Source organism: Clavelina lepadiformis, chromosome 5, assembly GCF_947623445.1.
Source record: "Clavelina lepadiformis chromosome 5, kaClaLepa1.1, whole genome shotgun sequence".
Taxonomy (NCBI): Eukaryota; Metazoa; Chordata; class Ascidiacea; order Aplousobranchia; family Clavelinidae; genus Clavelina; species Clavelina lepadiformis.
The window spans coordinates 15,855,380-15,882,421 of NC_135244.1; the positions used below are offsets into that span (position 1 = coordinate 15,855,380).

At 40.4% G+C, this 27,042-nt stretch overlaps 1 protein-coding gene across 1 annotated transcript; it reads left to right on the forward strand.

Moving 5' to 3' along the window:
* Positions 1-11,481: 11,481 nt before the first annotated feature.
* Positions 11,482-26,667, forward strand: LOC143458627 (uncharacterized). The gene is made up of 8 exons (XM_076955442.1): positions 11,482-13,766; positions 17,637-17,735; positions 21,008-21,268; positions 21,617-21,790; positions 21,880-22,140; positions 23,884-24,054; positions 24,209-24,389; positions 24,498-26,667. The coding sequence occupies exons 1-8, from the start codon at positions 11,601-11,603 to the stop codon at positions 26,003-26,005; spliced, it is 4,821 nt and encodes a 1,606-aa protein (XP_076811557.1). The 5' UTR covers positions 11,482-11,600; the 3' UTR covers positions 26,006-26,667.
* Positions 26,668-27,042: the final 375 nt, after the last annotated feature.

Sequence of the window (27,042 nt, forward strand, 5' to 3'; positions counted from 1 at the left end):
GTAAAAACAACTTTTGTGTTTTGCAATTTTTCATCGATATAGCATGTTCAAAAACCTACTGGTAAATACTTCAATACGCTGCAGTTTTAATATTACGAGAGCATTTGACAAAATCATTTAGTTTTGAGTCAGCATTGTTTAGACTATAAAGCAAGCAGAAAAGAAAGCAATTATTGAACTGAATGCTTTAGTTTACTTTGTTATTTGCTTCTTAAAGTGTGCGTTTTCTCATTTTTTCCTCTCTTTGCAGTTAAGTCAGCTTAACTGCTTTCGAGGAAGATTATCGCAAGTGGTGTTGGGGCCGTATGATGTTTGCAAAAAGTTCCTAAGGAAAATGTAAGAATCACTTCATCGTCATAATATTTTCATAAACCTTCTCTTGTTGCATGCGATGACGTAAAACAAACATGAAATGAACATTCCAGGCACGCGACCCGCCCTATTTCGCAACGTCACTATTAGTTTGCTGTATTAATTGTTAGGTGAGCTTCTATCGGAAAGTGCGCGCGGAAGTAACCAGTTTGTCGGTAGAGTTAAGTTAATGAGTTATACTGTACAAAATATTATTAACGTCAACTGATATCACTGCTTGCGTTCGAGTTGGCGTAAAATTTAAACTTTCCAGTTTAGCAACCGACTTTAAATAACGTTGTTATTTGTTGAATTGCTTTAACCTATAGTGCGAAAAAGTTTACGTTACTCTACTAATTCCATTGTCGAACGAATTGCCCGTGCTCCTACTACCAGACCACAGTTTTGTTACATCGGCTTGGTTGTTAATCGGCAGACATGTTAATGGACAATTGTTTACTCGCGTTCGCGTTCTAATGCATTTTTAATGAAAAATCCCGTTAGCTTATGGCCACTTTCTATGAAATGTGCAAAAACGATGTCCAACTGCGACGGTACAGTCACTCGAAACTAAATCATCGTGCGCTCAGTAACCTTTGAAACTGCCTAGAAAGATTGTTGGGTTTTTATTGTCTCGGCAAATACCTCGATTCGCCTTCCTCAGTCAACCCCCTTCCTATTTACATTTATATCTTTCCTAGACTGATAACTCTTTGTGACGGAGTTTTGCTCACTCGGGGAAGGCCTGTGTATGTTGGGACCAGGCGCTTTTGAATTATGCTGACTTGACAAACCAGAACAGACATGTTAATAAGGGACATTGTGAACTTGCGCATGCAAAACTGAGGATTGGAGAGTGATGTGTCTTTGTGAAGATAGTGGGCAGTTATTGGTTTAGTATTGATATTAGTGCACAACTACACATGCTCCTAATTAAGTTGCTCTGTTTTGCTTCGATTATTTTGTTTTCTCTGCTTAAGTTTTGCAATGTGGCACAAATGTGTCAAAATAAATTACGGAACCGACTAAATATTGGTTTGGCATTCGTTGACAGCTAAATGTTATTGATCAAAAAGCAAAGCAGAAATTACGCAGTGAATCAACCATTGAAGTTTTTCGTGATCCAAATCCTAAAATTATATGTTTACCGCAACAGAAATACTTCTAAAGTTTTTGTATCATTTGATTCATTCATTCATTTTACTGTCTTATTTACACTTGCAAAATGACTTTAACGAGATGATTCACCATTTCCTAAGCTTAAGAGTAGAAGTAATTTGCCAGAACGATTAAATTATAGTTAAACGTGGATGCGGATGAAATATATGTGTTTTGATCGCATTTGGCTAGCTGTCCACTTTTGTTGTTGGAATATCGCCACGGATACGTGCTTATGACTCAGTTGTCCTACGAGACCGTTCACTGTTTGCATAGATTGTCGCATAGGTGTTGTTCGGTGGCGTGTCCTGTTGACCGTCACGGCGTTGGGCATTGATGGAACAATGTAAACTAGTTGGCTTTCTAGGTTTAACAACTTTATGTTGGCTAACGCCTCGTTATTGTTTTGCTTCTATAAATAATCTTTGCTCCAAAATTTGTGCTTGTTTTGAAAAAATCACATGCTTAATGACAGTGCACATTTTTAATGCAATATGATTTTCAGCGAGTTTCGCAATCACGATTTTTGCCAAGTCCTTGACAAACTTTTCTTCGTATTTGCCGCATTGCAACGAAAAACGTTAATGTATATTACAGTCATAACCATTTAACCATATACCGGCTCAGTAAAGTGTAGCAGTGCACTCCCATTGTCTGCAGGTCGTTAATTGATTGAAGTCCACCATACAAAGCGAATTATCTCGCAACCGACAGTAAAATTGATTGACAAATACCAAACTGCAGTAATAAGAAATTCTTTATAATGTCTATTGTCTACCCCGTAGTCAAAGTTAACGTAAGTTCAACGACTTTCTTTTCAAAGTTCAGAGTCACATGGTCTCATTGCAGCAAAATTAGACGCGGGTTGTTACGAAGTTCGCATAGTTTTACGCAATCATTTCGGTTAGCTTGACACGGTGCTGAACCTTCCATGAAATTTCGCCAGTTCCGTTGAGACCCGATCGACCTGTAATACCGTCATTGGTCATGCACATATACGCAATGGATTTTGGCTGCAACAGATGTCCTGGTGACCTGCAAAGGCCGTTCTTGTGATGCGCTGATTGCAGGCGCCTAAAGCTGTTTCGTGCAAGAATAACTGTTTAGATATTTTACTGGGTTGAAAACTTTGTGAAGAGCAGAAAGTCACCGATTGATTGAAAGTCACAAAGTCACAAAGATTGTTCTGTTACGATTTCGTATGCTTGGTTTGGTCGGGTCAGGTCGAGGTGGTCACCTTCTGCCCTATTTGTGTTTTAGCGATCGTTGGTTTTCGTTTTCAAGCAGTTCAAACAAATCATTTAACTGTCAATTTTGCAATATTGCTGTTGTTGTTTAACCCAACATTCCAGTGTAGTTATATCAAGCACACATATCGGGCCCATGCGATGCGGTTGTTGACGTAATGCAGTAGTTACTGTGCAGATTTTAAAAATAGCTATGATGTAATATTTGTCAAAATTTTGTATATGCGCAAGCAATTCGTGTTGTCGTTTGTCGAAACTCTTGTTTAATTGTCCATGGTTTCAACCGATTGTGATGATACAGTGCACCGTGCATAAAATTTCCACGTTCATCTGAATACACTTCGCTCTGCCGCATAGCTGGGTGTTGTGGTATCACACCAAATACCATGACTAATCTTTCCTCATTGCACGCTTTTAGCGCCGCCCAAGCGTTTTATTATTATTTATGCGTTGGACAGCAGTTATATGCAGTTGCTGAGATGAACCTGCCATTGTTTCATTGAGATAAGCACAGAGCACAGAGCAGAGATGCCAGCTTGTGATTGACGTTGTGTAAGCAAAGCTAGACATATACTTGTATAGCTTTGTCGGTAAGGTTAGGGGAAACTTTTTCCCTTCTGGGTAAGGGTTAACTACCGAAAAAAGGTGCCAGTAGCTGTAACATGTATTGATTATTATTGTTGCACCCCTTGAACTGACAGAAGATGAGCAAATGAAATCGATTGATATGTCCTTTTATTGCCTTCGATTGTTTTTAAATGCCTTTAAAAGTTTATTGAAGAGCCTCTTGTCTCGTTTGAATACTTTCAGTTCAACACACACAGCAATCCAGCATCTATGCGAAAAATAGCCTTTGTTTCAGTTGTGGGAAATACACCGCCACTGTCCAAAATGAATATGTTTATTCGATGTTCCATTGTTTATCGAATAATTTATGTCTCGATGCGAACATGAATTGTTATTCAAAACATAATTCGCCTAATTACTTTCTCCCGCCCGTACCTGTTTGTCGGTAATTACATAGAACATCGAAAATCTATGATTATTACCCAATTAAAACTCTATCGTGAATTTTTCTTTATCACGCAGGTTTAGCGCGTTTTTTCACGCCATTCCGCTTTTACTCTCTTTATATCCATCCGTAACTTTCGACATCGTATTTCATGGTCGCGGATTTTCACGAGACGTTACAGAGGCATTTACTGAATTACTCATTGGAAATAATCAACCAAAGTACTCTTCGTCGACTAGCACCGATTACGTATGTCTGAAAATCCGTTTGAGCAATTAGTACGGCGAGGTGGGGTAGTAAGAAACACGGTATGGCAGGCTTTTGTGTTCCTCACAGCTTGGTTTTAGTCAATACTTGTTTTGTAACAGTAATTGCTAATCAGCATTGGTTTATGCAGAAATAGGTTAGAAAAGTTTAACATTTGAGATGTCAGCGTTATAGGAACAAATCCAAGGAAGGCATTTTAAGAAGACTTTAACTGATCATACACTCGCCAGTTTGTCTCTGGCTCGCGACGTTACAGCAAAAGTCGGGCATGGCACGTGCCCAACTACTCCAAACCGAGCAGTTTATTTTTTTCGGTATACGTGTACCTCTATTTCTATAATAGCCCCAAAATAGAAATTATGTGCATCCGAATGACCGTATATGTTCCAGAAACCAGAAATAGTAATAGATTGAAAAATAGGCTGTCAAATGGCTCGTGTTATTTCATGTCACGAACCGGATTCGAACTTATGTATTGGAAGCCAACCTTTTTTTAACTTCCTGCAGAAATTGAGCGCATAAATTTATTGCTTTTAAACTTATCATGGCAAAGTTGTGAGAAAGATCCATAATTTAGCGACAAATTAACGTAAAAACCTAGCAATACATTTGAAATGAAGATACTTGCGCCAATGAAAGCTTTCAGAAATTTTTTTTGTTTAATCAATAAAATGTTTACCGCTTCGTGGTCAAGCTGCAGTAGGCAAACAAGATTCCACCTGCGGCCATCGGTTTTCGGGCGATGTACTTCCACGCTGAATAATGTGAGTCCCGCGTTGTGTGTTTGTCTTCATAGGCAAACTTGACACGTGGTGTCTCGACGTCCAGCCAATTTCGAAAGTGATTGGTTTCATTAAAGCTTTTGAAAGACAACACTCGCCCGCCTACCACGTGGTAGCTAGTCATTTGCGGGTGTATCGCTAACTAATTACGAAAACCAGCAATATATCCAGGATTGTTTTACCACTGGTATTACGTTTCTGAAGCTTCGTAACCAGCGTCTTCAAACGTATACTTAACAGCGAGCTTAGATTTCAAATAAGTCGTTAGACTTCTAAAATAGTAACCTACTCCGACCTAATGTTTTTGAGAAAAGGTTCATTTAGACTAAGATTTTTCACCGTTTACTAATCCTTGTTTTCCGTTGGTTTATTTCCTTTTGATTCACAGCGAAAAGTTTAAATAAGAGAAATTGACCACGCGCCGTAGTAAGCCACGACTTTGCTTGTGAGTCACAAACCAAGAAGTATTCGACAGGCATTTGGCTGACACTTCCAACCGAATATAAGCGTACTATTTACGTAGGCGCAAAAAATGGACTTTTCCCAATGTGAATGCAAACTTTTGTATAGGATAGCTTCGTCTCCGCATTAGATCATATACGGGATGAGTCCGTGTGTGTTATGACAACCGTACTAACGTCATCCGTGCTATAATTGTAAACCTCATTTCTGTATTATCGTGCACACTGTAATTCACAACCGCTTTAACTATGTAAACTAACACCGAACTAAGCGTATGTTAATAACAAAATTAATAGTTCGATGGTAATTATATCATTTTAGTATTTACGTATAATCCATGTTTTTACAAGTTAACGTAAATTAGCCAAGGCGACGTAACAACTAAAAGTGTGTTAACCATGACGTCATCGCTTCTTTTTTCGTCAAGTGACGAATGAGAGAAAGGCCATCGTAAGTGCGTGTCGTAGTTCAATAGCCGCTTTTCTATAGTTAACGTAGTTGTTTCGTTGCGAGCTTATTCTTACCCTAATCAACGTCCTCCATATCCCGGGCGATGTGTTTTTGTGTTTCAGAAACAGTGTTTTAACAGGTAGGTAAAAATATACTCACTATAAAGATTCAGTAAACTCTGGAGACGTGCTGTTGGTTTAACCATTTGTGTGTAAGCGGACGTTACGGCTAAGTTTGTGCACCTAAAATAGCTTTGAAGTGGAACCAGTCATAGAGTTTGAGTATTACGTGATGTATATCTATGTTGTACAGTCAACCCAGCCTCGTAAGCAGATGTGTAATGTTCAGTCTACTCATTGTGTAGTCGGGTTAGTCACCCAATGCTGTGTCAATCACAGCTTTAGTCTACAGGTCGGTTTACCAGAAGTTCAGCCTAAGCTTATTTCTAGCGGAGTTGTCAGTTGTTTACTGCCGCAGATTTTGTATTCGTTTGTATTGTTCTCTATGAGGTTCTTGTCTTGTATTTGAGGAGTGCGTGATATCTTTACTGCCGTTAGTAGCCGCGGGCGTATTAAGAGACGCGTCGGTTGTAGCAAATAGGTCGTTTCTTCTTCGAGACTTTTCCGCCCCAGTGGTCACTTTCAACCAACTGGTCGTCTCACGCACGCGACTTTATTGTTTTGCTTTTACTGCCTTTTGATCTGGTAAATGTTCCACTTCATTAAAATTTAAAGGCGACTGTAGGAATCGTTTAATTGTGGCTTGACAACCATAGACTTCGGAAGAGCACCACCCGGCTATGACCTACTATGACTTAGAGCAACTTTCTTGTCACCACAGCTGTCGAATTAGGTCTATGCTTTCTTAAACTCGGTTTCTGTCAGATTTTTTTTTTCGAGTCTTAAATTAATCACACCTGTTAGCAATTATGATACGTCATGCTAAAATTACGGAGCTGTGGATGTTGGGTGATACTTTGTAAGTTACAATTAGTCAATGATGGCCGAAAAAACAACCGATGCCTTCCGTACGTTCACTCGAGCCCGTAATTGATGCAATGAAGTGAATGCATTTCCCAGTACTCAATCATCTAACGATGCAAAGCCGTTGTCCATTGATTCACAATTCAGACAATCACCCATGTATAAGTCATTGTAATTTAGTTATACGTAAAATGATACAGAAAGGTGTTCAGTTGTTTCTAGCTATTGCTTCATCGATTCACGCTAGCATGTTAAGCCGTATTGTGCGTTATATAGTTTGTGGAAGCTTTACTAAACTTTGTAGCTGGGCCACACACACACATTCGTTTCGACTTCGCCGTCATGAATAATGTAAACGAAACTGGTGGCAGTAAGTGAATTTTCTCGACCACGGTTAAGTGCATTACAGTTAAATGAAATTAAATTTTAATACCGGCGCTTGTTCCAAAAACAGAATGTATTCAATGTCTGCTGGGGAAAACTTAAAACCTTCCCTACTATATCAGATTCGGCAGACTTGTAATACATTTAGAACGCGCCAAGCCACTGTACAGCAGCCTAACTGGAGTTATTTGCAAGGTTGTTATAAGTGACAAAACGCTTCTATACCTAAGATAAGCTTAACGCCTCCGTCCTCCATGTATTGCATACCGGGCGTGAAATACCTCAAATGAACTTCCTCCGTTTAGACAATTTTAAACCTTTTGGTAATCAATCTCGGTTGAGCTTTTATGTTGGAGGAAAGAGGCAGGTAATTATCGAAAGTTCCAACTAGCTGTGTAAGCTACGCAGTTGCTTGAGATTGATAGCCTTATCGTGCGTGTTTAGCATTGTTTACGCTATATTATGACCTAGTTGTTAGCAACTACGAAATTTCTAACCGATTCTGGTAATCCCCTTTCAAGTTCATGATCAGCTTAACGTCGGTTTTATTCGTATCCGAATGACCGACGAATCAAAAGTGTATTGAATTCAGAGGCAAAGCGTTGAAACGTAGAAGAACAACCGAATTAGTTTGGAAATCCATTGAATATGTGCGACTGTTGCACTGGGCATATTTACAACACGACTGTAATTTCATTTTGTGTGTATTGTGTAGTACCATAAATACGTTCCAGGAAAGACTATTCTTTGTATTGAAAAGCATTTTCTGGACAATCGAAAAGTCCGTAGATTTTTATCTCGATTGTTAGGGATTTCACCCGACGAAATTCTATGGTAGGATCTGTTCTGGATATTTTTGCTCCGCATGCTACTGTGAGGTTGTAACAATAGCAATAAGTTATAACAATAACAGCAACATCTGTTTAATGCTCACACGCATTTATTTCAGCAAAGTGCCGCGATTTGGCGTTTGGGAAGCATTGCCATTAACAATCTGTGCGCCAGTGCTGACAACCACAGCTACGATAATAATTTTGCGCGTACATTTTGAAATGTTAGATGTGGAGCGTAACGAGTTTAAAATTGATACAGAAGGCAGAGTTTAAAGTGCTTAACCCGTGCCGTATGGCAGACGTGGTGCAATGTTTATGCTTAACCATAAAACTAAAACAAAGGATGCTGATCTATTAAAAGCGCTCTAAACTTTAATGTGACTCTCTTCAAGCCGATCTTGTAGATTTCGCCAGCGGTAGGTAACCTGAATAAGAATACGGATATTTCCCTGTGGGAAATTGCATCCTTCTTACGCCAGCGTAGATTATTCTGTTCATTTATGAAGTGTTCACCTGTTTCAATTTTATTGAGCGCTCATTGAGAAAAGTAGGTCAACGCGAGCTCCGGATCATATTATGTTGTTAACATACTTATTTGTTCGATTTGTTTCATTGTTAGGGTTTTAGTGGCCGTAGTTTCAATAATCATTTGCTCTTTGTCTGATCGTATTAGATTAAGCTTACGTAATGTGTTTATACCATACGAGGAGGAAAAATCTCACTACTAAGTAAGATGGGTCTCAGGAGCATTATTGAGTGGGCGTTTGGTACTACCCACTATATGCCCTCTTATAGCATGCCGGGTTGCATAATCATTAAACAGAACCCATGGAAATTTGGAGTTACGATGACCATATGTCATGTTTTTGTTGATTACGCATCAGATTGCACATGATTTGGAGCGTGCATTGTTTACGCAGATGCAGCGGTTTTCATTTCTTGGAAAAGTGTTAATTAGAGGCGAACTGAGTCAGAACAGTCGCGTAGATCACAAAATGCAGCCAAATTCAGCGTTCTTGTCACGATTTCAAAGAGGTAATATTAATAAAACGTCATTTTATTATTTGTGAGGTTTCAGGCTGCGTAAAATACTATGCACATGAAAGCGGCAAAAACTTGTCTATAGTTTTTTTGGTTTTTATTATTGCTGAGTGCCGGCGCTTACACAGAAGAACCACGGTGCACGGTCCCACCAAACATAAACATATGCATGACTGGCTAAGTGTTGCAATTTTTCTACTTAAACCTACTGCACACTTACGAGTTATGACATCTCACTCACATTGACGTCATACATCTGATAAGCGTGACCAGATTGCAATGCAACTGTATGCGTTCTGTATCGTCGTGTTTTTGGTTAAGACGACGTTATTGTTGCGAAGGAGATTAATTGGAGATACTTCTCATCTAAAAATTTTGTTGTTTGTCGAGGGGCAGCCGCTGAATAACAACAAAGTGCAAACGGTCTTAAATTGAGGCGCACAAAGAAAGTCACGTCGGATTAAGGACAAGCTATGTTTGTTCCTTTACTCTTAAAAAGAACGCAAAGCAGTGCTTAATGGCACGATCTTACAATGGGATTTTGATTTTTTTATAGCTTATTGGACTTTGCTGAGTTGTGTATTGACATTTGGTCTATTTTGGCGTGGTTTGTAATATATTAGGACTGTTTTTATTGTATTAGATGTAGTAGTCCTCTGGACGTGTAATAGTAAATATGAGATTTTTATCTAAATATGCAAAGCAGATCTATAGCGTTTTTCCAAAAAGTGTTGCATTTATTGACACCGGTGGCATGGGTATTCGTATTGTATATTCTGCGCCGTGTAAACTGCGGAACCATTGTCATAACTGTTTCATACGTGTACTACCGTACAAGATTAGTGAGTGTTTTTTGTGTAATCAAATCTTGTGTCTTGTCACCTGCAGTTGCATACATTAGCTTTTGAGTCGACTTTTAATCTATCACCATTGCATTGTACGTTTTTTCAATGAGTATATCGTTTGTCGCACATCTTGGACAAATGGTGATGGAGCTTTTTGTTTTGATGGCTTTAGCGATTTTACACGTACAGCAATATGAGATAATGCACATTTATATAACCACGTTTTTGTTGGTCATGGTTTTGCGAAAAACGGTAACTCTCAATTCTCAAAACAGTTTTAAGAGTACAATGGCATTCTGATATGTCGCTGGGCTACAGCCAATTTAGAAACATTTAGAACACCAATGGCTTTCGTGGTGAACAAAACGGTTTAATTTGCATGGGACAGTAGCAAATAAAGCTCCTACTCTTCCTTTTTTTCACGAATGGATTTCATTCATAAGACTTACCTATCCCACTCTTGGCAATTTAGCTCGTGTGTATTGTACGCACGTATTACATCCGTTTGGATTTCGGCTGTCCATCTGACCAATCGATTGCGTGTGACTATTCACGGAAGTAGTAAGACCTGTGATTTTTATGGCCGTGTTCACCGAAGTCGTGACGGAAGTGTTTTACGTGTTTCATAGTACAAAAGGTCTGTGCCCCGGTATAAGACTCTAACGAACCAAACTGATATTTAATATACTCATGGCATTGGCCCAGCATTTTATTGCGGAATTACGCGCTTAGCACAAAATTAGAACATCAGTCGGTAGCTCCAACACACGTAGCTATTAATTAAAAATAGTGACACGCTATGTCTCAAAAAATGAACTGGTGTATTGAATTTTGTTATTCATAGATCCAATGCGTTAATAAAACAACTGTACTCGCTGTTTTAAGTGAAGTAATTTCACGAATTGGCTCAGTGACGATTAAATCTGTAATACAGACGCTTATTTCAGCAATTGTTCCTGTCGCTGGTCTGTACATCAGTCACCGTGTTACGCGTCGCTTTGCTACAGTTTCCTGTGTCTAAACTCTGACATCATTTCCCGTTTTTTTTTCTTTTCTTTACTGTCTCCCATACGTCACACAGCAAAAACATAATACTTCGTGTTCTATTGCACCTCTACTCCCTTCACAGTGCCTACTATTGAGGAAATAGGTTACGCTTTCAAGTTAAGCACAATGATTGAATTAAAAGGCAGTTTTCTGTGTCAACGTTTACTGTTTCAACGCTTCACAGCAGTGAGTTGTGTGGTATTAGGTTGTAATAAGTTAATAACATTTGGCAAACCACCGTCTCAGTGCTTAGTGATTGACGAGCGAGTTCCTGGCAGGATAGCTAGTAGCCATTCGTTAGTAATTTTGTGTAGATCATCTTGTTTGTAAACAACCTATGACGTTTTCCATGCTCGTATAGTATAACATCGCAGTGCTCTAATTGTGTTAAGTGTAGACATTTACAAACTTGAGAGATTACCATATTTTGAGCTAACAACGTTAAGATGGCTCTTTGACCACATTTTTGAATGATAAACAGGTTAATGTTTTGTAATAATGAAAAGTATTGCTGTGATATGTTTTAGTTAGTACGTCAGTCTTATTGTAGGTGCTTCTGTACATGTTTCTTTTTGCCTGCAAGAAAATTTTACAAAACGTTCATTTCTTTCTCAGCCTTACGTAATGATAGACCTAACGTGAGTAAGCTTTGTGATAGCGACTGCGGTGAAAGAATACCAAGCTGCGATAGACTGTACAGAACTTTAAAGACTCTCTAGACGCTATTGTGTTATTGCCATGAAGATGAAACGCTTCTTTGCCAACAAGCACAAAAAGAAGAAATCCACGGACAATTCCGAAACCATTTTTGACTCCAAGTTACTAGAACTGAGCACAGACACGGATATATCTGGCGAGTTTTACGAAGCTCAGCCAACTCAGAAAACTAGCAAAAAGAAACAAAAACAACAGAAGAAGAAACTGAAAGCACAGAAGTCTGCCGAGACCTGCGTCGTTCAAAACCCTGCAGCATTAGAAGCTGGACACACATTTCTCACAGCTAACGGCGCCAATGTTGTGTTGAGAAGAGGTTCAAATACACTGGACGTTCGTCCTCCTGCTGGTCCAGGAAGAAAACGCGACGAGTTCAGGATCCCGGGATCGGAGTCTAGTTCCAGAACTGCATCTTCTGCTTCCTCGCAATCTTTGTCTAACCAGCGATGGTCGGCAAGACGACCCTGGTCTCTCGTGGAGAGTCTTCGCGAGCAATCTTTAACCGAATTTAACGAATCCCCAAATAACCATAACTGCGATAACAATCAGCATAACATCTCGGCTCCTCCAGATATCTGCACTCTTCCGCGAGGAATAGCACTTAATGATTCTTCACTTACACTCAACTCGAGTGGCAAGGAGCAGAGAGTGAGAACATTCACTCTAGATTTCAGTTTCTTCCGCAAACTTCGAAGGCACAGCGGATCGAGTGACAAGAAGTCTCGCCCCGAGTCCGAACCTTTTGCCAGTAACAGTGAAGTGCGGGGTTCATTTCGGTTGAAAATGAAAAGCAAGAAGTTTAAAAACTCCAAATCGACGTCATCTGCATCCGTTTCTAGCAGAAATTCTGCAAGCTCCTTAACCCCTATAACATACTGTGATGCAGAGTGTGCGGATGTCGACCAGTCCGCAACGAACGGTGACTGTTCAAATTACGACCCAACCGAAGCAGATATTCCAGAAGAGCAAGATTGCTGTGATTGGTCGTCTTTCCATGGATCCACGGAGAAAAGATCCCACAGTTCCTCCAGCAGTGCGAGCAAGGACACTGTAATAAGTATCTCTGACACACCAAACAAATTTGCATTTGCACAAAAGGAAACACGAGAAACGAGTGAAAACCAGTGTGAGGTTTGTGCAAATTCTCATCGTGGTAGTGGAGAAAGTTCAGAATGCTGCTGCGCAGAAACTGAAACTGGAACTATCCTATCCATCGTTGATACGGACCCAGTTGTGTCCACAAGGCAGGTTGTGCGTCGTCGAAGCCAAACCACAAACGTAAGCCCAGCGTCAAGCAATTATTCCAGCAATGTTCAAACGGTCTATTCCGCGAGTGTGAGAGACGTGTATCGCGCAAGCACCGAACCTAGTGCGGAAATAGAACCGGCTATTTTGTACGGTGGCTCCCTTAAATGCATCCCCAGAACTCCACCTTCCCAACTCACCTCTCGAACCCTGCCTAAAAGAATCGGTAGGAATAATGTTGTCGTCAGGATTCAGGATATTCAGAAATCCAGCGCGATGTATGCATCTTCTCCTCAGTTGAGCAGCCCTTGTCGAAGAAGTCTTGAACTGAGCAACCTCACCCGACCCAGATCTTCCACTGTGAGATTTTCTGAATATTTTAGCGAAATCCCAACCACTCCCGAGGAATCGGATCAGTTTCCAGCCAGTCAGTTGAAGAATGAAAATGCGATGGTGGACTCCCCTATCAAGAGAGCGATCGGATACCCGGGCGTTGTTCTCCGACGACATCAGAACCGCCGCAACAAGAAGGCCACCCAGCTGAAAACGTCTAGTGCGGAATTGTTGCGGGAACGGCGGGCAAAATTCGCCATGTCTCTTAACATGGAAGATTTACCAACGTACGGACAAGTACAGGAGGATGATCTTAAATGGCGCACTCTCTCTCTTTTCTCTGCGGAGACTTCAGGAAGCAGGATCGTGCCAAAGCGTTGTTCAGTTGCTGGCGTGGATCGCCAGCAGTTACGGACGGCCCTTCTCTATCAAAGATGTGCATCTCACTGCACCAGCGTTGACGACATCAGTGCCATCAGTTTCATGCTCGGAGCAGATCAGTCGATTGAGGATCTCAACAACATGGACGATGATGAATTCCTTGATCTTTATCTCTCGGCTCGCGACAGCAGCTCGAACAAACGTGACTCGCCGCGTACTAGTCAGACGCAGGTAATGATTGATTACGATTTCGCTACAAAATAACCAGTTCCGCTGTTGACTTGTCGTGTCGATTTTGAAAGCAGAATGCAGTCATAGGTGCCAAATATAACCTTGGATCTGCATTTGCATGCAATTACACATCTAAATCCGCATGACTAGTAGGGATTTTCATTCGCAGTTTAGTAAGGGCGTAGAGGACTGTGACTATATTTAGCAGTGGTTTTTAAAGCTATGCCAGAAAACGGAATGTCAGTTTATTTATGCTTTTTATAACGTCATCGTAAATACGATTGTGCCGCAATTTGATTTCTTGTGGTGGTGGTTTCTCGTCAAAAACGCTGTTGTAGATGGTTTTGTCGAGTCGGCGTTTCATTACTGCATACGTCAGGTAGCACTCGCGTGCAAAACCGCCAACTCGAAGTAAATGTCAACATTTCGTCGAAACGTGTTCAAATTTTTCCGCCTTTTTTCTTGAATATTTTCAAGGCCAGCGAAAATGCTTGCTATTATTGCGCCAGTCTCGCGGTTGTTTACTGGACTTACTACTGCTTATTATTATTTTTCACCGAAGCGGTCAACACTCATTTTTTTGTTTGTGAAGTGGAAAACACTGTAATCTGGCAAGAAATGTACAGATCACTTTTCTGCATATTTACATCGTTTATGATAGGACCGTTTCCTCACCGTTTTCAACTCTAAAATGCTTAAGTGGAATTTTTGTGGAGAAAAATATCAAGTTTTTTTTTTCGGCGCCTCACAATTAGAAAATCACCTTGAAAGTGTGGGATATTTTGAACGATAATAAAGGTCTGTCATAATGCATTGTTACTTGGAGAACCGTAATAAGTATGTAGTTTATCAATGACCTTTTCATATAGTCTAAACTATACGCCATTGACGTATACAGACACAGGTTAAATCATTAAATAAACGATTGGAGCTTTAGGCCACTTTACCTCTTAGTATTCAGGGTGACGCCCAACGCTTGTTTAACGGATTCAACGCCCTATTTTAGACTTTGACTTCTTAAAATTAAACCAGCGACTTGGTTCCTGTATGCCTTTATACTAGTTGGCGCAGTTTAGTTATAAAAGATACAATTGTGTGGGCGTGCAGTACAATAATAGTGAAGCTTCTTTGATGTTAGTTATGAGGGTACGTGACGCCTATCAAGATTACTTTAAGGTGATTTTGCGTGGAAGATCAGTTGATATTTGGTATCAAAATTTACATGCAAATGTCGCAACCTTTTCCTAACCAGCTGAAGCTACGTTTGCATCTATCCACTATTTTGTTGGTATTATCACGCCGGCCAGCCAATCGTGTCGGAGAAGCACGTATCGCTGTAACTTGCACACGAGCTGCAGATTAAAATCATGATACGTAGATTTACGCTAACCTGACGTGGTTGATTTTACGTCACATGCAGCTATTTTGCTCACTGTATCATCTTCTGACCCCCACGCTTATGATAGAGGTAACCAATGCTCTGACGTCATTCAGCGTTGGTGGTGTTTGAAGGACCGTTTGTTTTTGCAATGAATCTCTATCGCTTGCTTTGTCGAGCTGAATTCTGAAACCACCCTGAGCTGAGTATATTTACTGGGAATTACCCTCGCTGGAATATTAAAATTATGAATTTTAGTAGGAGACATCTTTACGAAGGTTGAGTTTTGCACGAACGTGATATTAATACGACATTGTCCTTTCGGGAAACGCTATGTATAAACTTTACGTAATTTTTAGCTAATTTTCATACCAATTTCTTATGAATAATGTCACACCCGTTTTATCACAAAACTTCAAGCGCTTTTTGAGAAGCGTTCTAAATTCTAATAACCGCACCTAGTTCGTCATTAAATTACGTGTCACCGTCACCCAAGATTACTTATTGGTCAATGCATTGACCCGTTGCGTCAAAACTTAGTGTAATCCACTGACAAATCCCGCTTTGATTAAAAGTGGCGTGTTAAGAGAAACAAGAGTCGCGTAAGGCGTCATTATCTTTTTTATTATAATTTTATTTCTTTTTCATCTCAAATCTTTGCAATGTGATCATTGCATCCGAGCTATAAATAAGCATCCCATGCTGACACCTAGTGTGTATGTGGTCAACGTTGTCAGGGTATTCACGACCTTTACAGTCGACATTAATGGAGTTTTTAAAACGCCCACAGTAAACAGTTTCATGAAGACGGCACTGCATACGTCGCCAGACTTGGTGGCGTCAGAAGTCCGTAGGTAGTCTACTTGTTTTCAAGTCTCGGCTTGAAATTTCCGTCGGTCGGTTCTATATTGCCGTTTTCAACACTTCTGTGTTGCTACAGCGCCCATCACCTCACTTAGCGCAGGTTAAAAAATACGTCAATTGATCTCCATCAGCGCTGGCAGATGTTTTCGTTTGTTTCGAAGATAACGCCGGTTGTAGTCGGCTTGTCACGGTGTCAGATTTTTCTGTGATGATCAACAAAATTTCAACTTATTTTGATTTACGCCAGACGCGAATAGTATGTTTGTTCAAAGCCGCGATGTCGTTCACGTAATGTCGATCGCTTGATCGCCGTTGTAAACATTTTCCGGTTAGTCATAGCAGCCCCCAAGGGGTCGAGAGATAACTCGTCTTTAACCCATACTGTTTTCAACCCGTTTGTACCACTGTCCAACCTATTGGCACATCATACAAAAAGATCGATATATTTTGAAAATGAAAAAAGAAAAGAGATCAGAGCGTTTGAAAAATACCCTCATATCTGCCACAATGACCAAGCAAACTCTTTCGAATTAACTTTTCCTGCATTGCAAAAATTTAACTCCTTATTTTTGATTGCGGGGTTCTTTCCGCTGTCGTTTTTATCTGTTACCTTACGTGTAAAACAGCTGCCAGTATCTCCAACTAAGTTGCCGTTTCTTAGAAAAGCGATCTTTGAAGCTATTGCAAGGGATCTCACGAAAACCAGCACGCTTTTGACACTCGTATACTATCACGACCCAATCAAACGCACGCAATACACTAAAGCATTTGATCAAATCATTGTAGATCGCGGTTTAAGTCTATAGAAATGATGACGTGTCTCATAAAACTTATTTTTGGTATTTTCTTCAAAGGATTAACCTTATCAACGTAATAAAATTATCATGCTATACCGGTGCTTTTGGTGGCCCGATTACTGGAATAGGAAATGACACAAAGTTCCCACACATCCTAGGAACTCGACAACGTTAAGTGTTAACGATTCCAAGTTTTTCGTTATTTGTAACGTGTGCAAAACTAGATAGCCGAAATACTTTATGGTCGTGTGAGAAGAAACTCAGTTTAATATTTTCCAGATTATGTTTAATTATTTTCAATTGTTCATCCAAATATAGGTTCTAGTTTCTGTCTTACACGCTAATTTTCATTATGTAAATCGATATTTAAGTTTTCCTTGCTTTCTTAGGTGTTACTTATGTTTCTTACATATATAGGTCGTAAGTACATGAAACCGCTGCTTCCGCTTCTCAAGATACATAGTATTGTTCTGTTGTCATGGTTTGCATTTTTGGCGCTTCTGTATGAAATTTGCGAACTTATACTAGTCTTCCCCTGCAACGTTGTGCTTTCGGGTTAGTCAACTACTCTAGTTTCACATGAAACACGCTGCTTCACATCTGCTAAGGTTAACATCAACACAATTGAACAAATGAAATATTTCATGGAAACTGTTGGTTTTGATCTTGGAAACCCACTTCTCATCATATCTTAATATTTTCTTTACAGCAAGCCATTAGTTTAATGTTTTAGATTTTGTTATTTTATTGATTAGTCCGATTGTTGCACTTACGCCATAGTGTCATTATCGTCACATCGTTGTTGACGCAAACTTTTTAATTTCTTCACAGGAACCTAGCTCAAAACGTGTGAAAAATTTAAGAAAATCTGTGGCGTCTTTCGCTAATCTCATATCACCTGGGAAACCTGGAAGAAACAACAAGATACAGGTATGCTTTTTCACCAATTACCTTTTACGGTATCACTTTGTTTGATCCAAATCACAAACCGGATTAGATTTCACAAGTGGAAATATAACGGCCGGTTTTAATGTGGCTGTCACATTTTTGTCTTACTACTTAACTTTGTGGTTTGGCCATTTGATTTACACGTCGAACAATTAGACATAAGTCTTTAAGCTATAAATGAAAAACGCCGAATTGACAAAGTACTTGGTATTAAGGCGTACACGTGGCGCTCTGCACCGAGCATCGGCCAATAATTGGAATAAAAGTCGTTGTTGGTTATCCGAATTTCTAGAACTGATGGGACTGAGGGTCGTTTTTAAACCCAATACGTTAAGTTGTTTCTCTAGCTCTGGGCAACCGAAAATTAAACTCATTATAATTTGATTATGGTAAAAGCGCCTAAAATACATTTGCATGAACTTTTCTGCACGTAATTTTCAATGGTTTTCGAAAGTCGAGATAATGATGATGACTGATGAGCTTTGCGAAACTTGGAAACAAGGGTATTGCTTACAGAAAAACTTTTACAGCAGCTGCTGTTTTCAGGATGTGCGTACTGTTTGCACTCGTGTCGCTGTAATTACGTTGCTTTCAACGATTTCAAAAACCTTGTAGAATTATAATTAATTAATTCTGTTTTGCGGAAATGTTTACATCCGACTTGCAACACGTTCTCCTTTGAACGATTATGTTTTTCAAAGCCGAAGTTCATTAAGTTTTTAAGTTGGACAGGAACTAGTTGAACAATACGGCAATCGCCAATTACACCTGATTGGGTAATGTTTTAGCAATAGAAAACATACCAGATTTGCGTCTCATCTTGGCGCTCGTGGTGCCTGTTACGTGCATGTGGGGTGTTTATCTCTTGGCAAGCGCAATACATGTTTCATGTCGCACACCAAAAATACAGTACCCCGGTTTTACGTCATCACGCGACCCACAAATACTTATGTTTATGCATGTAAACTACAGAAAAACTTGTTTGGGACGTGCGGAGTGTGGGCAGCGCTGCGTATACCTTGTTTGTTTTATGTTGCAATTTACAGATGTTATTTTTGATATTTCTTCTGATGTATGACGTCTCAATTATAGGCTGTTAACGACAGAGCATTTTCAGCGAGGCGCCACGAACAATTTCAGAATGGGTTTGATACGAAATACTGTGTAATTATCTTTGCAGTAATGGCCAGTTTAATGTAAACCGCTCTTTCGTTCTTGTTTGTTTTTCGCAATGAGATGATAGCTATTAACTGCTCGGTAAGTCTGTTTCTTCGTCCGTAATTCATTTTGCTGTGAAAATCGATTACGGTAATGTGGGAAGGTTCTGCAGAATTAAGTTTTTACTTAAACCGAATAGTCGCAAACGAAAGTCCAATTCTAGCTACAGCTTTGTACAGATGTGATATGGCAGACAATTTTCTTCTTTCAATGGTAAGATATTTGTTAAGCTTGATTATTTCACCGTAAGTAGGTCACGCAGTCCTTTGTCGAAGATACAAAGTTTGGTTAGGAGAATGGAGATGCAAAAAGTTGATCTTAGTTCCTTTGGGTTTAATTGAAGTTTTAGATTTATGAAAGAAGATTTATGTTAGGACTAGGACAGTATGTTACAACATTCAAGTTAGGTTAACAAGAAACTGGAAAATAACATCGAACGTAGGATATATTCCAATGAAATAGAGACAACCAAGCGAACCCAAAGCGATTTGTGCTACTGTGCTGAGAATAGTACGGCGCAATTCGATCGAATGTTTAGACTCAATTTAGTTTCAAAATGTGGTTGTTTGTATAGTTCGTTATATATTCTACAATAGTTATAGTTTTGTTGTAATTCTCCAGCGAGCTTGAAGAAAGTCCTAACGGCCTGATAGCGTTTGATTGCCAACAACATTATGTATCAATTTCTCTTAACTATCGATTACTCTAAGGAAGGAAATCGGAAGGAAGGAGTACATTCATGCAGCATTCTATAAACTGAATAAGCCACAACATAAAACATACAAACTTTAACGCGATACATTTCAGTATGAATACTTTCAACCGCTTACGTAATAGCTCTTCTGGCAGTTGCGTATTCTTCTTCGTACGCGCGCCAGATAAAGAAAGCATGCGAGAGAGAGCAACACGATTTTTTCTCAGAAACTCATTTCCACAGTGCAGCAGCTATTCGAGCTACCGCGTGCTGTGTGCTCATTTAAGAGCTGGCCGTTCGGCTACTGATATCATTTTATAGAATGTTCAGTTACCGCGAATTCATCAGAATAGAGACGAGCTAGTTTGAAATGTATATGAAGTAGAGAAGTAGTTCATTTATCAGTCATAAAGGCTAGAAACATCTTATTAGTCATAACCTGTAGCGTGAGTACTTATATATTAATTCTATTTCAGCACATAGTACATAGATGTTAATTCTGACCAATCGTATTAAATATTTATAGTCTCAGACAGTCCTTCATAGTCAACCCTAGTCTTTGAGTTAAATATAAACTGTCGTTGTAACTAAAGAGCAGTAAGTAACCAGTATACAGATACTGGATGAGGTAAAATTAATGTGTAGATATAAAATCAGCTCCAACTTTACAGCTGGTTTAGCCAACTCATGCGACTATTAACTAAATTCACTAAGCTCTTATTTTGTTTTTGCACAGGCCTATAGTACTGACGTAAATGAACTTTATGTGTTTTTAATGCCTAAGAGCAGTGCCACTGAGCCGAAGTATGTCTGACACGGTTAAATTTATGAACGTTTTGCCAAACAAATTGCAACGGTACCTGATGAAGACTGTTAGTATTATGACCATTAATCGCTTAGACGAGGAACAAGCGTTTTTCCACCAGGTGCGTTGAATTACTCGGTAATTTTGGAGAAAATGTACGGGTTGTTTCAGACATGGTGCAGGTGTACACAGTTTTGAATTCATCCAAACCGGTAAACACTGTATGGCGTTTTTGAGAAATTATTCTCCTATGGCGCGACACACTACAGGCAGGCCTGAGTGTTTTAATCTCAAATTTAAACCTTAAAACCTGGCGTTTAATGGTGAAATTATGCGAATCGAATTCCTTTCGTTCGACTCCTTGCAATTAGTGGTTTGCCGCGACGTGTACGCTGTAGTCTCAATTCCATAACGGGTCTAGTACGTGAAAGAGTAATAGCCAGCTCCTGTTACCGACAGTGTGGGTCACCTCTCGGGTGTGGTTAAACTATTTAAATACCCATTAGCGCAGGAAATAAACCTCCGGTATTTTTGCAGAGGTCCTCGAGTTTTAAAGAATCGTCGGCCAACGGTCTGAAACCCTATCGACCTCCGGGCAGCCAGAACGGGAACTCTGTGACGGGCGGTAATACACCTGGACGTCGAAGCACGTCTAACAAATCAAGACGAAGCAAGCTTTGGTGTGAAACTTTCGACCACTCTGGTTTGGACGAGAGCGAAGTCAAACGGCAAGAAGCTATTTTCGAGCTTTATCAAGGGGAATGCGTTATGGTGCAAGACCTGAAAATGGCTAAGCAGGTAAACATATATTTCTTTCAAACCGCCGCAAACTGGTTTCGCCAATTTTATGGTTTCGGTGGGGCAATGTAACTCAGTTCGTATACGTCGTACGGGCTTCACAGATCGTGTATTTATACGCTCATATGCGTTATCTCATTCCTACGACGAGTCGAATAGGCTTGTTGATTCAAGTTAGTCACAGACTGACGATGTACACATGAATGATTCATGCCATTCCTGATGGATTTCGTATTTAGGCCGTCGATGTATTTTGTTTTAATTAGAAGAACTGGAAGGCCAAAGGCAATTAATAAGAAACTTTGTTTTGTTTTTCGTCTTTGTATAAAAGTCCCTCTTTGTTTTTAGACCTACCGCGATTCCATGGTCACCCTGAAGATGCTTAATGAAGATGAGGTGACTCGTATTTTTGGGACACTCGACTGTCTTCTTCCTCTTCATGAGGATTTACTCGCTCGCTTGGAGCGGACGAGAAAGGAAGACGGTTGCACAGATGGAGTCGGAAGCGTCTTCATCGAATGGGTAATTTAAGATTTTTTTGTACCGTGATTTAAAAGAAGCGTTCTTGTTTGCTCGCTCAACATCACCTTTTAACTGTTTTTTGTCTTCAGTTTCCGACGCTTTCCCCGTACAACGAGTACTGCGCCAATCAGGCGGACGCAAAAGAGACTCTTGACTCCGTGGTGGGCAGAGAGCATCGAGTGCGCGACTTCCTTCAGCGGTGTTTGGAATCTCCATTCAGCCGCAAACTTAACCTTTGGTCCTACCTTGATCTGCCTAGGTCCAGACTGGTCAAGTACCCACTGCTGTTGAAGAATATTTTAAAGGCTACGCCGGCGCACCACGAGGACGCTGCCTTGTTGGAGAAAGCGGTACGTTGTGAAATGGCGACACCGAGTCGTATGTCAATGCAATTGTTTTGTCATAATTGCCTATTTATCACGGGCCATTGTGGTAATGCGGATATGTGCATTTTGGCTGGCATCCCGAATAGCTATGTAGGAAGACCATCAACGCAAAGAGTGTTGCCTTATCTATAATAAACGAGCTAGACGTCTCGACACAAACATCGTCGGTTGTTAATTGAACTCGCGTGACTAGTTACCACAAATAGTGTTGCGGCGAACGCTTTGTCGCTTTTCGAAGCTGTCAGTTTCAACCTGAAACAATTAAAGTTTAAAATTGGTAAGACTGCATTATCGACTGAGGTAACACTATCTGTCTCCGCGCTTTAACAAATTATGCAACAAGTCGTGAATGATTTCAAAGACCTTTCAGTGTCAGCACTTCCGTATAACCCTAACCACTCACACTATTCACGGCAGTTTCCACTTAGCAGCAGCAGCAGCGCTGCAATACACCTGCTGTGACCTGTAGATTTTTTGTATTTACTTATTTACATCAACTTGTAAACACGGCACGCTTGCAGTTAAAGGTGACGAGCAAAATATCCAACGCGCGGTACTGCTGCAAGCGTCATTTCCTTTTTGCTCTTATCTGATTGGTTGGCTAATTGGCATGATGTGCGCTCATTCGCACCAATCACATTTGTCAAACGCCTTTCTTATTATGTCACAAAACGTGGTAGATTCTTTGCACGTATTAATCCGCCACAAAATGAAGCCTTCTTAATCCTACATGGTCGTGAGGGCTTATCTATGAATATACAATGTTTCTAGGCACTATTAATATGACACTCACGCCTGCATTATTACGTAATAAAGCTGTCATTATTTGATATCTGAACCGCGCTTGCGAATTCAAATATCTTCAAAGCATACGACAGCAGTTACACAATGAATATTTAAATTTTAATGGGTATTTCAAGAAGCCGCAACCAGTCAGAAAACAATTTGACGGCTTGTGTAGTATCGAGTAAAATTATCATGTATCGTGGAATCGAATTCGCGTTACTTTTACTTTTTTGAATTGGCAAAAACTCGCGCCCAAAGTCCATTTATGCGTGATGCAGAGTTACAATGCCCAGGAAAGAACTAAATTGCAACCGATAATTAAATCCGATGAGAGCTCGCTTTTATCTGCCGGTTTCCACATTAGTTTTAATAAAATAGGATGACGTCGGATTATGAGTGAGACAACAACAGGGATACTCACCGATCTATTATGGGGAATAACGTCTTATTTTGTCCCATTATTCCATCACAAATGTCTGAGTTTTTTGCTAATTATTCAGGGATTATTGACCACAAAACAGAAAACAATAAACGCAATTAACGAACAAGCGGTTGTTATATTTTGACGTGACGTTTTCACAAAAATAATAAATTACAAACGTAGATAAAAATACATGATGTAATGATTGGACTGTGCGACTTTAAGCTCCCAGCAAAGCTGTTCTTATATGACGTCATATATGCTGCGTTGTCGATTTGGTGGGAGTTGGTTCGAGTAATCTCATGACGTCATGTCTTGAATTAATCGCAAGATTGCTTGAGGATGCGCCACTCGAAAATTCAATTTAAACACAAGCTATGAGCTCACTGTTATAACTCGGCTCAGTTACTTGCCTTATTAGGTCGCTTTTGTTACAGTCCGCATTCTTCCAGCTTTGAAGTCATTGCCGTTATTTAAATGTCATTTCTATTCTAACACAGTTGGCCATCATCAACGAAATTATTGTACGAGTGGATGACTTGACCGGCGAGAGACAGTCAAGGTTCTTTCAAAACAAGCTCGAGTACCTCGACGATAAACAACGATGTCCGGAAGTGGAGGAAAGTCGTAACGTCATTTGCCAGGGTCAACTAAAAGGAAGCAGAGGAACGGTATGTCAACCAAGTCAAATCTTACGAAGGAATTTTTACGCATAAGCTGAAATTTAAGCGCACGAAGCTATTCTAAATTTAAAATACTCTATCGTAAATTTCTCACGATTAAGGATAAGGAATGGGTTTTCATAATATTTATTCTGTATTACAGAAACTTCATGTTCTCTTGTTTGACTTGGTCCTTGTTTTAACACGGAATGCTACCAGAGGGGACAAGCTCACCTATCAAGTATATCGGCAGCCACTGCCGCTTCGTTCCTTAACTGTGGAAACGGAAGAAACCGGAAAATTAAGCGGATCTTTCCGTGGCGGAATCCTCAACAGTGATAAAGGTTGGTTATCAAATCGACAATTTTTTCTTTGTTTCAAAGGCTGCCCAAATATAGCTCGTTTACTGTAAGCCCTGCGGTCATTTTACGTTAGTTTTTGTTTTTCTACAGCAAAACATTCTTTCCGTGTTCGCTCAGAAGAGCTCAATATCGCCTACACGTTGGTAGCTTCTGATGAGCACGACAAGAAACAGTGGATTAACTCTCTTCAAGAAGCAATCCATAAGTTTCGATCGAATGCTGTCCAGACGACCGCAAATCGTTCACCGATCGCCCGCAGAGCGGGATCCGAAAAGTCGGCGTTAGATAAATCTGGCGAAAAAAATGTAACTGTGAAAAGATCGTCGTCAGTGAGGAGTGAAGGTGGAAACTCAAACGCGTGGTACAGGAACAGAAGTATGACCCTCACTGGACAAGGACAAGGACACTCGTTTCGCAGGAACAGCAAAGACAAAGACTTCATTGGAGGCGATCTCAAGAAGAAATCGAGATCTCCATTGAGTTTCAGGAGAAACAGCAAACCCGTCGTGACCAAAACAGACAGTTCTGATTCGTTGGAGTTAAACAAACCTATCGATGACTCTTTCACGTGCCGGAGGAGCAGAAGCTTGACATCTTCTCCAATTAACTTCCTTGCCAGCCTTCCAAAACGCAGCAGTCACCGTGGAAGCTCCCGTATATCCAGAAGCGAAAGCTGCACCACCAAGCCTCCAACTGGTCGCGTGTCTCAACTCACTCACGCCTACAACCTCCGTTCTCAGAGTGGTGCCGCATCAAAAACTCTCCCAACGTCACCAAGACTTGCATCAGCAAGATCTACCCCAGATTTATCCATTCTTGAGACAAAGTCCCATTCTCAATTTGAACCGATGGAGACTTTGGCGGAAGTGAAAAAGCGATTTGCTCCTTCTCCTACCCCCGAACCTGACCATTTTTCTTCACTCGATCGGTTGTCTCCAGACATAGAGGTCTCCGTACAAGCCCCAACTCCCGTAGATACTCCTTCAACTTCCACTCAAAATTCTCCCAATGCCGTCAAGCCTCCTCATGCATCCGACGTATCCCATTTTATGATGGACTCTCCAGATGATCCAGCCGCCTCTAACACCTCCCAAAACTTCCCTATAGTGGAGGAAGACGCCCTCTCCCCCGGATACAAATCCGTCTCTTCCCTTCCTTCCATCCATCCTTCACTTTCCACTTCTATCATTATCATGCCAACTATTGCGTTGACCAACTCCTCGTCTGTGCCCATGTTGTCTTCATTACCGAAAAATAACTTTACACAATCTACGTCGTGCTGCACGTCATCCGAGTCTCTCGCGGATGTCTCTCCTCTGATGGATGACGTCACAATGATTTTGGACAATGCGGTGGAACGCTTATCTCAGGACGACGCAATGTCAGAAGACAATGATCTGACCATCAGTGAAGTGGACATGACCACAGACGCAGATCTTGTTGTGCTGGACACTCTCAACGAAATCATAGCCAACGTTTGCGATTCGCAGCCAATCGTCCCCTTTAGCAGTGAAGTGAACTACCACGAGGACTACATTACGATAACCGCCGAAGACGGACTTCCATGGCGTGGTAATGACATTGAAATGATGGTCTGATGACATCATCACTCGACATGACGTTTGAGGCGTGCATTAGTCTCATAACGAGAGTAATTTCGTCTCTATCAGTTCCATTAGTTTGTTTGTTTTTTACTTATGAGCGCATGCAAGTCTTTTGTCACTGTCTTTTGTATTATTTCCCTTTCTCCGCCAAACTGTAGTACTAAAACTCGACCCTCGCCAAGTCGGTTTCTACCACTGACGCGATTAGCTGGTTCTAAACGCGTCAGTACATAATGAAAAAAATACTAATTGACGTCTTACTGTGAGAACAACCGAAATTCCAACCACCGTGTTAAAACGCAATAGAGTAATTACTGTGCTCTAATTCGAACGAACAAAATATTTCCCCAGACCAAATGTGTTTGAAAGACCAACTTCAGGTTGATCTAGAATAATGAAGCAAACGAGCTATTTGTTGAACTTGAGTTTTGGCAAAATCTTTACCTTACTTTACATATCTTTGTTTTAAGCTCTGCCGTTACGGTGTCGTTATTTCTTTACGAAATCTTGCGTTGTTGTGGGCTTGCATTCGCCGCCGCACTCTCAATCGAATATTATTTATTAAAGCGGTTTTCAATTTCAACTACGCTTTATTGATCGATTCTCTCACTTCGTAACTTACATCGTGAATAAAATATCTGAAAGAACAAAAATGACACGTTGTGTTGGAGAGCTTCAGCTTGACATGTTAGTTTTGTTGGTTCGTGACTTGGCTAGAAATGTTCTTGCTTACTTTATCTAGGTCCAAGCTGGTACTAAAGTAATCTTTGTTATCTCGATGCTGATATCATTGTAAGGGGTTCGATAGAACGTTGCCGCGACTGTGGCATAAGAATTCATACTGTGTGCCAGTGGGGTAGAATGGTAGACATTCAAAAGCATATACATATTGCGTGACCATTTAGTAATACAGTTAAACCGGAAGTCTTCACTGCAACGTTCTTCATCTCGTTAGTGTTGTTTGCTGATATTGCTCAATCGTAGAAAATGTTTGAATGCAACGTATCTAGACAGGTCCCCTTTCAAGGCAG

Bases quoted from the DNA above. Each gene is read 5' to 3' on its own strand.
- LOC143458627 (XM_076955442.1), top strand. From the start codon at position 11,601: ATGAAGATGAAACGCTTCTTTGCCAACAAGCACAAAAAGAAGAAATCC. The intron at 22,141-23,883 runs GTACGTTGTGAA...ATTCTAACACAG, and splicing joins CTGCCTTGTTGGAGAAAGCG to TTGGCCATCATCAACGAAAT. The intron at 24,055-24,208 runs GTATGTCAACCA...TCTGTATTACAG, and splicing joins TAAAAGGAAGCAGAGGAACG to AAACTTCATGTTCTCTTGTT.